At 39.6% G+C, this 15,004-nt stretch overlaps 1 protein-coding gene across 2 annotated transcripts; it reads left to right on the top strand.

The window, feature by feature from the left end:
- Positions 1–344: 344 nt before the first annotated feature.
- Positions 345–13,813, top strand: ttc33 (tetratricopeptide repeat domain 33). 2 transcript variants are annotated; one of them, XM_028601536.1, is made up of 5 exons: positions 345–416; positions 884–1,111; positions 5,911–5,992; positions 9,251–9,382; positions 12,634–13,813. In XM_028601536.1, the coding sequence occupies exons 2-5, from the start codon at positions 885–887 to the stop codon at positions 13,006–13,008; spliced, it is 816 nt and encodes a 271-aa protein (XP_028457337.1). In that variant the 5' UTR covers positions 345–416; position 884; the 3' UTR covers positions 13,009–13,813. The 2 variants fall into 2 exon arrangements, with proteins under 2 accessions (XP_028457337.1, XP_028457338.1); XM_028601537.1 differs by lacking the exon at positions 345–416 and adding an exon at positions 426–728.
- The last annotated feature ends 1,191 nt before the right edge of the window (positions 13,814–15,004 follow it).

The raw sequence follows: 15,004 nt of genomic DNA, 5'->3' as shown, positions 1-15,004 counted from the left end.
TTGTGTAATATAACTTTACTCTAATTGAAAGCAATTTAATATTAAATCCGACATTGAAAACTGCATCTTGTATAGCAGACAAAATGTCAAGAAATTGTTCTGAGTCATTCCTGTGGTGCTATCTAGTGGTCAAAATGGACTGTCAGTCCCAGACAATTGCATTGGTTTTAGTAATGACATTTCTTGAAAAGTAAAACTAAATACTATACTAAAAATATATGTGGTAGTAGGCTACAATAATATATATAATATATTTTTGTGTCGTTAACATGCTAGTATCACAACTTTAAAAACACGATTCGTGTTTCTTTAAGAGACGATGTAAACATTCCCACAGCTTCCGGGTCACTAAATATGGCTAGCCGTTAGCTTCCGTTAGCTTGTCTAGTTTTGCCCACGGATAGCTGTAGACGTCTGTGCGTATACCTTCTGAGCATATTTTACGGTCTTAAAATAGCAAATGCAAATGTAATATGCTATGTCATAGTCAAATCAAGTGCAATTTTGTGTGAGCAAATGTACTGGATGTCAAGTGTGTGGCCAAGTGTTAGCTAGCTAGGTCATTATAGCTAACGTTAGCTAGCTTTGTGACAGGGTTGTTTTTCTTTAATCCCCCGTAATTACTGTTGTAGTTATTAGATAACCAGTTATATGCACTGTGCTTAAATAGGAGAAACACCTAACTGTAGCAGCCAGAATGCCGGGTACGCTACAGTTACTATTTGATGGTAACTTTACGTTAAAATCTAGCTATTATCCTGATATTTCAAAAATAAAAGTCTGGATTTTCCAGTACTGATTGCATATTGATATCAGATGAGATATATTGTCCATATAGCCAGTGAAAGCCGCCACCATCCTCCCCACTCCATTTTCCCTACAGGATGGCTTCATTTGGCTGGAAGAGGAAAGTTGGTGAGAAGGTTTCAAAGTCTGTGGTGCAGCAGTTTGAGGCTGAGGCAGAGAAGGTTGAAGATGCTGGACCACGTCACGATGAGGAGGTGGACTGGCTGCACGCCATCAAACGACGGCGGGAGATCCTGCTGGAGGACTGTGCAGCCAAGAGCAAGAGGCTGAAGGATGAAGGTGCAACGCTGGCTGAGCACGGCAGGTGAGGGATGTTGTTTAAAGCTAGCGGTTTTCTGCGCTTGCTGTTTGTAGCCTACATCACAGCCAGTGGAAACTTTAAAAATAACAAAGACAAACACATTCAGTATTTGGTCAGCCACCTGTTGCTTTGATAAAAACGACAGCTAGTGCTGAACAAACAAGCTTTATGCATACGTTATTATTTCCTTTTGAAAACTGCCCGTTTTATAGCAAGCAAGATGACAATTTCAATCTTATGATACGGATGGCTTCCTGTCTGTGCGCTGCTGGATTCTTTTTGTGGACTACTAGATTTGATATCAGGGGCTTAATCATACTGTCGAGAGAAAGTTATTACCATAGCCAGTGAACCATGGGCTCGTCCTCCTCTGAAGCAGGATTTGCCAAAGAGCAGCAATTGGGAAATTTACTGTGAGAAAGGAGGGAGAAGAGAGGGCAATGGTGATAACAAAACCTCCAGCTTTTACTTTTTGTTTTCATAAAGAATAGCCTAAAGGAACTCAACTTTTCTGAATAACTAGGGACATGTTATATTAGAAATCCTCCAAGTGAGGGCACCATTGTACAGAGCACACAGAAGACCCATTTAACACAGCTGATGGCCTTTCTACTGACTGAATAAAGATTAACATTGAACAAATATTGTATTTCAAAGGCACAGTCAATCAATAGCATCGAAACTTGAGGTTTTCTCTGTATTTCATTTAATGGCTTTTTCTGTGAAAGAACAAAGGTGTCGTTTGGTGTCTGCAATCATACATGTTACTGTATAGAATTGGATTTCAAAAGCCAAAGAGCTGTATTGCTCTCGGGATGAGATCAGTAAATGGATATAACAAGCACAAAATTACTCTGCCTCCCTCAGAAACTGATATTTCTTTAATGACAATTAACCTTTAGCCAAATAACAATCACTTTGTGGTTTTATGCAACTTTTGGTGGTTTTTCAAAAATGTTAAAGTCATGAGTCGCAGTTAGGTCCACTTTCCTATACTCTCACAATTACCAAGGTTTTAACAATCACAGTTGATATTAAGAAAGATCACAGACACAGTAATCTTCAAAAGGCAGCACATCAAAATGCTTTCTGTAACATAGGCTAATGGTAGCCTGGTCCTACCAGACTGGTACATTTCATTAGTACAGAGAGTCTGGCCACTCTCCATTAACAAGTGTTAACGTCCTTGAAGGCGGGTACTCTGTTGAAGTTTAAAACTATTGGATCTGCCCAGAGCCACTCTGGATCTGCCATAACCAATCGCTAACGTTTGGTCGTGATGTCGGCTTAGCAACGCTAGCGTTCGCCTTAGCCAACTCCTTTACCACTTATGGAGCGAGCTGGAAAATCAAACTTTTCCCCAACCCCGTGAGATTGTTGTTGCTCGGGCTTTAACTTCTGGATATTCGCCAGCGTTGCCACAACAGACCGAATGGCTTCGCTCACATCTTTCTCCGCCGCCATTACGGAACTACAACTCAAATTAGCGCTAGACCTCAGCGTCGTTGTTCTCAGCCATTCCCTCTGTTCGCTGATTGGACCAGGAAAGATTTGGCCAGAGAAAACCTGCGAAAAAAACGCAGACGGCGTACTGAAGGAAAATGAAAATTGAGCAGAAGTACGTAGGAGGGCAGAGCCAGGCTACGCTAATAGGCTCGTTCGAGATGAGCCAGGTCTGCGCGGAATCAATCACCGGCGATCGCCACCCAATTCATGCTGGTTAGATTTGTGTCCGACTTGATGCCGAATTGCTCTGACGTCATGCACACGTGTGCAACGATAATCTCACGAGATCAAGGCGGTCGCAGTTTTTAGAGCCAGGCGCCGCAGTTGCTCTCCACCGAGCTCCCCCTTTTTGTTTTGTTCTTTGTTGTTTCTTTTGCTCAGGTAATTCTTTCTTGTACATTGACAACATTTTTATATTATATATACGCATGTATATCCTTTTCCCCAACGAGAGTTTTGTATGTTTTTTTTTTTTTTTTTTTTTCGTCAAAAAAAAAAAAAAAAAAACACCGGTCTCTCAACTGATCTAACAGCTGATTGGTTCAGAATCGACTCAGCATGATGACATTTTATATAAACTTTTTATTGATTTTGAATCGGAGGGATTTTAACTGCTATTTGTCTGATTTAAAAGCTTATTCAGTACAGAACACATGTTGTGTGGCTGATAGTTATGTTTAGAAGTCAGAGAGACTAAAATTAATAATTAAATCTGTTCAGATTATGGATCATCTACAGTGGGAAAATCAGCAACAGATCACATGTAGAGCATTTTGACAGCTACTCTGTCATAATAAAAACAACTGGAGATTGTGTACAAGCTGATATATGGGTCTGATAACATTTTATTAAATCGAAATCGGACCACAGTGTTTCTGTCACTTCCTGTTCAGCCTGAAGGCTGCTGGAAACGTCTGGAAACTGTCCGACTTGAGAGCGAATTTATATTTGTTTGGCAGTTGAGTTTAAACCTCAACGATCTTTGCCTAGCATCGCTTACTGCACCTTAAAGGGATACGCCACCGTTTGTTGAAATAGGGCTTATCACAGTCTCCCCTAGCTGTAGATAGGTGGGCCAACGCATTTTTTGTGCATGCATCGTTTTAGTCCAGTGCAACACCGGCAGCGTCGACGCGTCCAACATCCAGCTGCCATGCTGAGTCTTCAAGCTAAAACTGAGCTTGAAATATGTGATCTGGCTCTCAGAGGCTGTTCTAAATGTTCAACATCTTCCAAATGTCTGTTTTGTTGTTTCTTGGTTTATATTAGCTTAATGGTTTAGTGTTGTCATCATAACCATGTGTTGGGCATGTTTCCTTCTTTTGGACAGTAGTATGTGAAGTGATCATGATGTCCCAACTATTTACTCTTTTTCAGAACTGTGTGTGTGTGTGTGTGTGTGTGTGTGTGTGTGTGTGTGTGTGTGTGTGTGTGTGTGTGTGTGTGTGTGTGTGTGTGTGTGTGTGTACTTTCATCATGCCAATGATTGCAGGCTTCTATTAATCTTATTTCCCTCTCTGCCCTTTCTTTGTCTGATGTACAGAGATCTGATAACAGTAGGGAGGAGCTGTTTTTAGCTTTCCATTCATGTGATGTATTACATATTGCTTAATTTCCTCACTTGATTTTGCAGTGTCTTTTGCCTCATATGTCGGCAAGATTTCCACACTGCTCTAGTTCCATTTCCTCAGTCCTCTCTCTGACTGTTAAATAGCAGTGGTATAACTTTTCTCAGGCTTGATCCTGTTTCTGGCTGTGATCCGAGCTTTATGACTGCTCAGTGTTAACGGTCTCGTTGTGTGGTTTTAATTGCTTTTGAATTTTTCAGGATATCCTTCTTCATAAAGCTATAAAAGGTGTAGACACGACAGACATATTTGTATTGTCAAACCCAGGATTTCACCTCATAATCTTTCCAAGCCTTTGTCTTGATCAGCCTATTGAAATTATTATTGAGTCAATATTGACTTGAGGAGGAGAAGGTTGCTGGAGTGAGCATGAGCGTATTCATGTGTCCATTCAGTGTGTTTAAAAATAAATAAATCTGTTTGTCAAAAACCTACAAAAAGTTTGAACCTTTATAAATACATACATAGTTATGCAAAACAGATCAGTGCCAGCTGATTGGAATGAGGCTGCAGTGTGACTTCTGCCCAAATTTATGCACATCCTGTTTAGTTTTGACAGTATTATAAAGTATAGCCAATCTCAGTGTCTTGCTATCTCAGATAAGAAACAGAATACTTTACAGGCTTTCCTAGAAAGAGTTTGATTTGCAACCTATCTTTTCACCTCAGGGGACCGGTTTGTTTATTTCGCTTGCTGGAGCCCTTGTATAGTCTGTGCTGCCATTCTTCAGACAGGTGGACAGCTTTATAGCGTCAAGAAGCCCATGTAACATATTGTTCTGGCAGCCATTTCTCCTTCATCACACTCCAAGTCAAAAGAACAAAGCTTAAATTTTATTTAGAACTTTGTATTTGGATGGAAGGAATAACTAAACTGCACATAACACAAGGTAATAGTAAACATTAACAGAAATATGACTCAGCCATGCTTCATGAAAGTCTATTTATATCCGCTTTTGCGAAGTCGTATGCACGAATGGAAAGACAGGATCTGGGCAGCTTTGACTTCATTGAAAGGGCTTCACGATATCCACTGAACGAACATGTGGCCCAGTGTTAGGTTACATAAGATATATCAAATCTCAGGGCGGAGACAATAACACTGAGTGTCCAATTTCACTGCTTTATGTCGTTGTCTATTTAAGTTGAGCCAACGTTAATACAAAGACATGTTTAACTCGATGGAGTGCAAGATATCTGTGTGGGGCGTGAATAGCTGTGGGTAACTTTAGATCCTAGCCAAAACACATTCATGCCCTATAAATGCTAAACTTGAATGCAATAGAGCAATCTGCAATCAATACACATTGCACTTAGCACTTTAATTATTAAAGGTTCTTTTTTTAAACTGCTGTGTTGTCCATGTCAAATGTAAAATTAAATGTCTCTTATTTTTTAAGTGTTTTCATGTTTTTGTTGTGAAGCAACTGACCATAGCACTGTGGCCAAGACAAATTTTCCCTTGAGGACAATAAAGTTTACTCAACTCTACTCTAAATAATTAAGATGTATATCTATTTAGTTGTATATCACTTTGTGGTTTACAGTGCACCAGTAGGCAGCCAGGTTATGTTGTGATGCCATAAACAAACTCCTTTTGTGTGATTAATCCAGTCCCAATCCCAGTTCTATAATGTGTTGTTAAACCACAGTGTGTATTTTCTCTAGGCACTGGGAGGCCGTTAAGAAGTTGGACGAAGCCATTCAGCTGACTCCAGACAACCCACTTCTGTATGAGATGAAGTCTCAGGTATATTATAAACCTATATGTTACTATTTACTCATTTTTTACTCATGCTTATCATGTCTACTACTCTTTCTATGTGTTTTAAATGTGTCTTAAAAGAGTACTTTGCCGATTTAGCATTTTATCCTAATTGTCAAAATCGATGCAGCAAAGCCAGAAATATCATTTCTAATTCCACGCATTCTTCCTCTTTGTCAAAACATGGCACCTACATTACCCATAATGCCACCAAACAGCAGACACTTGTGTTGGAGATTGTGAAAAAATTGGTTTGAGAATGCTACTGACCACCAACAGTGTGTCTGTGTGTGTGTGTGTGTGTGTCTGTGTGTTTGTTTATCAGCTATCACGGCCACATAGATCCTCTTTCAGCTGCCACTTTGGTATGCTTTTAAGCTAGATAAGTGATAACAGCACGGTGATGACATAACTGAAAGTGTGCAGCATGTTTCCAAAAGCTTTAATTTTAGCTCCTTTCTCTTGTTACGTTCACTTCCCCCTGGGTCAATATATCTTTGTGAATCTTATTTTGCCATCATTCCTCAGCTGCTTTTCCTTTTCTTCTAAAATAGGCATTATGGAAAAATATGGTTCCCATATATTTGGTAAAAAGTGGAGAAGCCAGAGGTAGACAGACTCCATTATTTATTATTCATTTACTACAGCTAACACAATCAAATATCTCCCTATAGCCATAACCAGTGTATGCCTAATATAATAGTATCCATTATAGGATATTTGAGAAGGAAATCATTAGAGGACCAGGCCAGGAAAACCACCACAAAGGGGATTTTTTTCCCTGCATGCTTTAACTCAAAGCTTGACATAAGCACACTGCTTACTGTAGATTCTGCTCCAATGTGTTTGACTACACGTGTACAGTATAGCACATCTAACATATTAGTGTCCATTATCTGGCTAAAAAACAGGCTGGACCTCGTCATATTCCCATTACTATCCCAGATGACGAGAAGGGTTACACTGATTCTGGTCATTTACTTCCCTTCATCGCTTTCTTCTTAACTCAATCAGTGTTGTGCCTAATACGTCCCCTGTCAGTCTGTATGTCTGTTACAGCAGACTATAATGCGCTTTGGAGGAAATTGGCTCCATTTGTAAAGCTGTCACCACTTCTTCCTGGCTCAATGGAAGATTTCAGCTGACCGCGAGAAGTTTTGGTAATTTAAAACTGCTGTAAAATTTGTGGTTAAGTCATGAGGTTAATTGAGCTTTTCTAATGAACATGTTGTGTGTTCAGGAAAAGGTGGACCCAAATGCAGAGACATCAGGCAGGCAGGGGAAGATTGAGTAGGTTTTATTGTACAAACACAAAAACCAGAGCAACAAAAGGAGTCCTGATGCAGCAGGCAACAAACATCCAAGGCAGGGAAAAAAACAGAACAGGGAATCCAGGGGGGCACGAACTGAAGACAGGCACAAGGAAAAACAAACTGAGCCGGCAAGGAAACAACTGACGCATACTAACGGGGACAGGACACAAACAGACACAAGCTAACCAGACAAGGAGGTAAAACAATCTGACAAAAGACAAAGGGAGCACAGAGGCTAAATACATGAGGTGATGGGTAAATCAGGAACAGGTGAGACAACAGGTGAAACACATCAGGTCGGGGCAGGACAATCAACAAAGGCGGGAAAACACAGGAAGTAAACTAGACAAGACAGAAAACCAGACTATCAAAATAAAACAGGAAACAGGAAAAACAGACAGAGAACATGAAATCAACTAAACACAGAAACTTGACACAACACTAGACAACACAATGGAGGACAGAGAACACAGGAATAAACCAAAACATACACAATTGAGAATAACCAACAACAGAAAACATACAGAAAACTACAAAGAATCAACAGAAATAGCACAAAACATAAGGCAAAATACTGAAACCATAACAGAACATTTCTTGCTATATTCCATTGTGATATGTATCTTTAAAATATTCCTTCGGTATTAACCAAAGACACTCTCAGCTCCATGCATGTTAATAGTTTTACAGCTGTCATGCTGTTTTGGTTCTCCGTGTTCAGCCAGAGACATTTATCAGTATTAGTTGCTTATCAGTGGACATACCTATGAATCAAGCGTAGGTATTAATGCGATGATGTGTTTGGGTTCAGTGTGCCGGTATGAATTTTATTTGATCATTAAATGGTGCATCTTAATTTCTTGCATCTTAAAAACTCACTTGTTTTAGTTATGTTTTTTGTTGTTGTCAAAATTGCACTCCTGTTCCAGAAGAATATGCGAGTAAACATATTACTAATAACAGAGGAATATTTGAATAAACAGATTACTTATAACAGAAGAATGTTTGAGTAAACAGATAACTCATAACAGAAGACTATGTGAGTTAACATATATCTAATAACACAATGTGTATGACAGTGAGATGATGCACTAAAACCAACAAGAGTATACATCGATGCCACACTGTCAGTCTAGCACAGAGCTTCTCAGTCAAAGTAGACTTGCTTTACACAAACTTAAACCTGTATCTTCTGACAGCAGCAGTACAACGGGTTTTTTTTAAGCACTTGTTTCAGTCGCCGCCCTAGGCAGAAAACTAAACTCCACCACTGCGATAATTAGCGAGCCTCTTGAATAACTTTTGGTCTCAAATTAGTTTTTTCACAGATTGGTATGCAAATGGTTGCACAATGGTTTCATTTTTTGACAGCTCTTGTTTCCTACATGACAGAAAAGCTAAATAAATAAATAAATTCCCGGTGAAACGGCATTCATCTACTTAGTGTCTGAATAAAAGATGATTCATAAGACTGTTGGGCCTGGCAATGTTAGAGAGGTTAATGAGCTCAGTGCAACACTGTTACATTTGAGTATAGTTAAGTAAATTACGGAAAGCAATCTCGTGACCGTGCTATTGTTCTATTCTTTAAAGTGTGTTCTAATAGTGAATGAGTCACATCGCTAGGGCTTGTCTGGTCTATATAATATAAAAAAAAACAACAACGGTTTTAATGAAATATTTTCAATTATCTTGTTTTGTCAGTCCAAAACCCAAAGATATTCCCTTGGCATTGATATCAAAGAAACACAGCACATTAGAGATGTGGGAAGCAAAAAAAAAAGGATTGGCATTTTTGCATGAAAAAGTATTTCAACTGTTATTTTTTTGATTTGGCACATACTGTGTTGATATCAGGAATCACACTTTTGTTGTCCTTTTGTGAAGGTAATTCTTCAAGAGTCTTTAACCATCACTGGTTTCTCCACAGGTACTGACCATTTTACAGGAAGTGTTTCCTGCTGTGAAGGCAGCAGAGATGGCTGTGAAGTTTCGCCCTCTTTGGTGGGAGGGCTGGCAGACTCTGGGCCGTGCCCAGCTCAACCTGGGAGAAGTGGACCTGGTAAGTATGGCCATCAATACACCCCAAATAAATAAAAAATAATTGAAATGATGGCGTGCTCGCAAAAGCTGTCGAACTGCAATCAAATTCAGGGCTGTCAAGAAATGTGAGTACTAGATGAAGGAATTTGTCAGTCATAGCGGGAGGAGACATTAAAGAAGAAAACAAACTGAACCTGAAAAAAATCCAGTAAAACAGTTAACATTGTTTGCAGATGACTGTGTATTAGAGGTGGCTGAGACTGTGCTCACTGTGGTAATCAAATCCAAAGGCATTGTTTAGTTGTAGTCAAAACGGCACCATTTTGCCCATGCAAACACACCAAATTGAAGCTGGCACATATAGACTGTACCAACATTCACTCAGTAGTGTTGCATAACAATCAAAGGCCCTAATGATCTTCATTGGAATGGCACTATTTAATTTTTTTTTTGTTTGATTTTGCAATGAACTGTATCTGTTTTTGTAGCCGGCTATGAATCAATTTTGTATTAACTTTTGACGGGCTGTTAAAATACGTCAGTTATTTCTGTTTACGACTTTCTGCAAACTCCATCTGAGATGTTCCTCTTTCAGCCTGGGGCTTGGACGATTGCTTAAATTGCCGCAGAACACGCCGGGACCTGTAGGTGGATGAAACCTGCGGGTCTGAGTTACACTGTTCACCCATTTAGAGCCAAGCAAACTGGGCTGAACTCCGAAACCCTTCAGCTAATAGCACTGCATGTCATTCCTAGAGCGAGAGACCTGTCCTACGGCACTAAAAACAACAATGGGAAGTGTTGAAAGTTACCTGAGCTCAAGCTAAACCAAATATAGACACACCTCCTTGTATAATAAAACTATTGGGAAGGAAGGAAAAAAAGGGCACATCTATTTTTAGCAAGGCTTGTTCTGTCAAGTTCTAGAGATTTGTCTGCATCAACATGTTTGATTTGTGCCTGTTTGTGCAAATGTGAGTGCAGTGATTCCACATTTTCTCTCTCATGAGTGAGTCTGTTCTTTTCCTTCTCATCTTTTAATTTCCACCCCTGGAAAGTACCCAAATAAAACAAACCTATAGCTTCTGATTTAGCGTTCACTCACTTCTGTGTTGTTTATGTTTTAAAAGCATTGGAAACTGCATTGACCGCACCGTCCCCATTTATCTTCCCATTAGTATCATTCAGGAGCCGGTTAATCTGCCTACTGTGGCATTTTGTCTGTTGAAGGATTACTTTGGAAATAAAGACCTGACGAGACTCCAGTCTGTTCAAGATGAAACTTGATATGTTATTTTGGGCACAGTCAGTTTCATTAGTCCAATCTATTACAGTTAACCTGTCCCAGACTTCTCAAGTTGAACTTGACAATGCAGGTTATTCACGGTTACGAGTGGGGAACACTTCACAACAAGTTGTAAGCATTTATTTAATACCTATTGAAAGGTTAATGAGAAGCCGTAGTCTTTCACATAGAAACTAATCATGTGTTTGGGTCATACCAGTTTTTTCTTTTGTTTCCTTACAAAACTACTGATTGAACATGATCAGTGTAGTAACAAGTTCCCATTTTGTTAAAGGGCCAAGAAAAGCCAGTTGGCAAAGTTTGTTTTGGTCATTAAATCTGACCTGGCCTGACTTGTACCACAGGTTGCCCACAAGGCTTTTGTCCTAGGGATGACTTACTGATTGGATTGGAGGCGAGGCTCACTGTATCACTGGGAACAGGTGCCACTGGAAAAAAATAACTGAACTGCCCTCATCAGGACGTGAACACAACCCTGTCTTCTCATCTGTACATAGTGCTTGTAGGGGAACTCCAGCCATTTAGTATTGCACTTACATTAAGGATGTCCTGAGCTGATCCCGAGGAACTTTATCGGGGCAAATCCGGGCATATTTTAATGTATTTAGGTCGACTTAAATAAACCTGATCAAATGCAGGTCTTTTTTTTTTTTTTTTTTTTTTTTTTTTTTTTTTTACTGTAGTCAACTGTGTTCTGTCTACCTGAGCCTGCTAATGTTGCAGCGTTGCTTTCCTTTAGTACAGTGCGAGCAGAGTGAGTGAATGTGAAAAATTAGGTTAGTTGGCAAAATTCACAGATTTTGAATCTTGTATCTCCCATCCCTGTTTCTCATCATCGAAGAGCTGTGTACAGTCACAAAACATTCACAAAAGAAATAACAAACGTTGCCGGCAGCAGGTCATGCCAGCTGTCAATATTGAACAATAAGTCGGTGTGTAGCTTGATAACAGGCCAAGATTAAACCTGGCCGTTGTCCCTGAGTGCTTTGTATTGTAAATCCAACAACTCAACGATCTAGCTGATTGCGTCAGGTCACTTTCAGGAGTCCCGTTCCCCTAGTTAAACTTTTATTCATATTCATATTTGACTTTTAATCCTTAGTACGAGAACTGCCTAAAAAGACTTCACTAAGGTCCTACAGATCCTCAGAAGACGTTATACTTATATTTCTTTTGCTGAGTAGCACTGCTCTGTAAAATCAGTCGAGTGCTCCTTAAAATTAGCTTAACATATAGTGTTCTATGTACTTGTTTTGTCTTCACTGCCTGGGCGCTTCATCATCTGCTAATTTATACAAAAGTAGGTCTGAAAGTAAAATTATGAGATTTGGTGAACTACTACCAAGACGGGTGTTCAGCCAGTGTTATTTGGATAATTGTGAAGTCTTTAAGGTGGAGTCAGGTTCACCCATTTACCATTCATTTAACTGGCTTCATTACCATATTAACACAGAACTATTTATCATAGACTGTGCTTGACAGATTTCAGGTGTCTGTCCGAAATTGATTTGAGCTCATCGGTCACCTCGGATTGCATGTAGGGATGGATTTATTTCACCATTTCACAGGTATCAAATCGTCACAGCTAAGGCTTGACATCAGGTCCCCATAAACGATTGGAGGCCGTGTGTTGCTCCGTTCAGTGGGACAATCATTTTTTACATCGATCTGCAACTGCCCGAGAGCTATTGATGTCTCCTTAATGAAACCATAAGTCTGCCTTCGACACAGCACGAAGAATGTTAGAGTCTTGCTTGTTGACATTGCTGATCATGCTCCCACCTGCTCATTCAGCTGCACAGATGTCAACGTCATACCATTCATCTGTGTCCATTACAGTGAGCCCCGCAAACAGGAACTGAAATAATTCTGGCTAAATGTTCAATTTGTTGGAGACTATAACCCCCCCTTTTTTTTAAAGCTTGTGTTTGAATCCTAAGCTCATGCGGTACTTGTCCCTGTAGGCTGTGAGGTCCTTCCAGGTTGCGATCCACCTGTGCCCATCAGAGCGCAGCCTGTGGCAGGAAGACCTGGAGTGGGCATGGAGGTTACAGAAACAGGATTTAGCAACCAAGGAGAAGACTCGGCAAGAGGAGGAGACCAAGGAACGGATCCTTAACGCCCCTGAGCTCGAGCAGGACTATGATTTTGAGTCTGATGAGGTGCTGGCCGCCTGCGTGGCTGTTGCCGAGCGACAGACACAGTACGAGGAGCTAAAGAGGAGCGCCGTGGTCATAGACGCTGAGGGAAATGTAAAAAATGTTCTCCCCGGGGAAGAGGGAGCAGAGGACGCAGCCATACCATCAAACGAACAGTTTGTCAAAGCAAGGAGACTTTGAATTGGTTTCAGTATGAATTGATTGTCACGGGTCACATTTCTTTGGACTGAATGCTTTTATTTCTGAAACCACAGCGAGTGTGTGAAGCTATAGCATAAATAAAAAAAAACCTAGTCAGAAGCAAACACGAGAACTTTGAGTAGATTGCAACAGAATGAAGTACAATTTGAGTTTTGTTGTTTTACATTTTCCATCCATTTAATGTTTATTGTGTTAAATGTGCACGCAAAGTTTGTACATGTTTTGAAGCTATAAACTTTAGCATCTCCTATAGTTCTACGGTATGTGTTTCCTCTGGATAGCACAATAATGCTTTTAGCTAATATCTAATGTACTCTGTGGTTACATTAGAATCTACTTTATGACACTCTGAAACCAGAGACTTCCACTTGATGGAGTCTGAAGGTTTCGTAGGTTTTATTGGTGGGAAAAAAAAAGAAAAAAGGATGTGCCTGGTTGAAATGGGCAGCATTTTCACTTTTGACTATTTATCAAATTTAGACACAATTTACAGGATAATGTACAAATAAAGAAGGAAAACAAACGCTCCAGTCGCACTAATAATCCTATAGATGAAGCAGTGAAATGCTGCTAACACGTTAATAAGGAAACACAATCAGCATTTGTGTTTAAAGCGGTTTGCTTCTATAGTAGATTAAATTGATTTATCTAGTTGTAAGGTAGGAGTATTGACCTTTGAGGTTTCAGTGTGTCTGTGTTTGATGGTTATTAAAAAAAATAGAGCGTCCATGCTCAGCAAATTGTTAATGAGTGACTAAACCTGAATTAAAAAGTATAAAAGGAAGCTGTGTTTTCAATAGTGTTATTTCCTTAGGGACTTTTTGAGTCCAGTGGTTGTCTTGTACTTATGTTTTCTTTTTTTTCTTCTTTTTTTGGAGATAATTAGTAGGATTTTGAAGTTGTCGAACCAAATGTTACCATTATAATGTTTATTATGTGAGAAAGTAACAAGACTAATGCTGCGTTCCAAATCACATACTTTTTTCTTTTAGTATGCACTGCAGCTGCCCTTACAAAGTACTCATGGTGTTGCATGCAGTATTCATACAATTGGGACATGCTACTTTGTAATAATATTGCATCTTGAACCTTAAACCTCTTCCTCATATATCAGTTGCAGTCTGTAGTCTGAGCGCTCATCAGGCCTGTCATCTGTCTGTGCTCTCTCAGCGGCTCAGTCGATGTGACATATCTTCCACTGCGCAGAGGATTGTGGGTCAGAATAGCCAGAAAAGCATGCTGGCTCGCATACTGCAAAATGTGACCAGATGCAGTAGCACATCTGGGTACTTTTGCATACTTAATTTGACATACAATGTATTGGGACATGTTAATGTTAGAAAGGTAACATTTGCTAATTAGCACTAAATGGAGTAGAGCTGAGGCTGATGGAAATGTTGTTAGCTTTGCAGGTATTTGTTCATAAACCAAAGTATTGGACAAACTCAAATGTTGACCTGAAGATGACGCTAGATGACGGAGTTACTCATCTAGCGTCCCTAGAGCCACGCCACTAGCATCAGAGCAAATGTAAATACAGGGCTTCATGTCAAAACAAATCAAATATTATACAAAATAAAATGGATACATGTGTGCTCCATGTTGCGCAAGTAGGAGATTCACAGCCAATAACTTAGTTGTGTCTTTAGGATAATAAGCTATTTGAAAACTGTTACTTGAATCAATATGGAAAACAATTGGAGCAAAATGAAATAAATAAAAACATTCTGCATTTAGCAATAAAGAGCTACTACACACTGCACACTCTAGGAGGATATGCATTTTCTAAATTGTCAGTGGGACAATGAGCTTCAAACACTTTCCACATAACATGCTACACAGACAAACCACAAGCGTCAATTGCAGTGGCAAAGAAAAATACAAAAGAAAAAAGAACCGTTAACCACAAGCCGCAGCGTGCTGTCTGTTTCCTTTCTAACAGCTTTAATTACAGACGTTGATTGTTTCCAGTGAA

This window comes from Perca flavescens, chromosome 16 (genome assembly GCF_004354835.1).
Source record: "Perca flavescens isolate YP-PL-M2 chromosome 16, PFLA_1.0, whole genome shotgun sequence".
Classification (NCBI taxonomy): Eukaryota; Metazoa; Chordata; class Actinopteri; order Perciformes; family Percidae; genus Perca; species Perca flavescens.
Note: the sequence above shows the minus strand (reverse complement) of the source record. Positions and strands in the feature narration are given on the sequence as shown.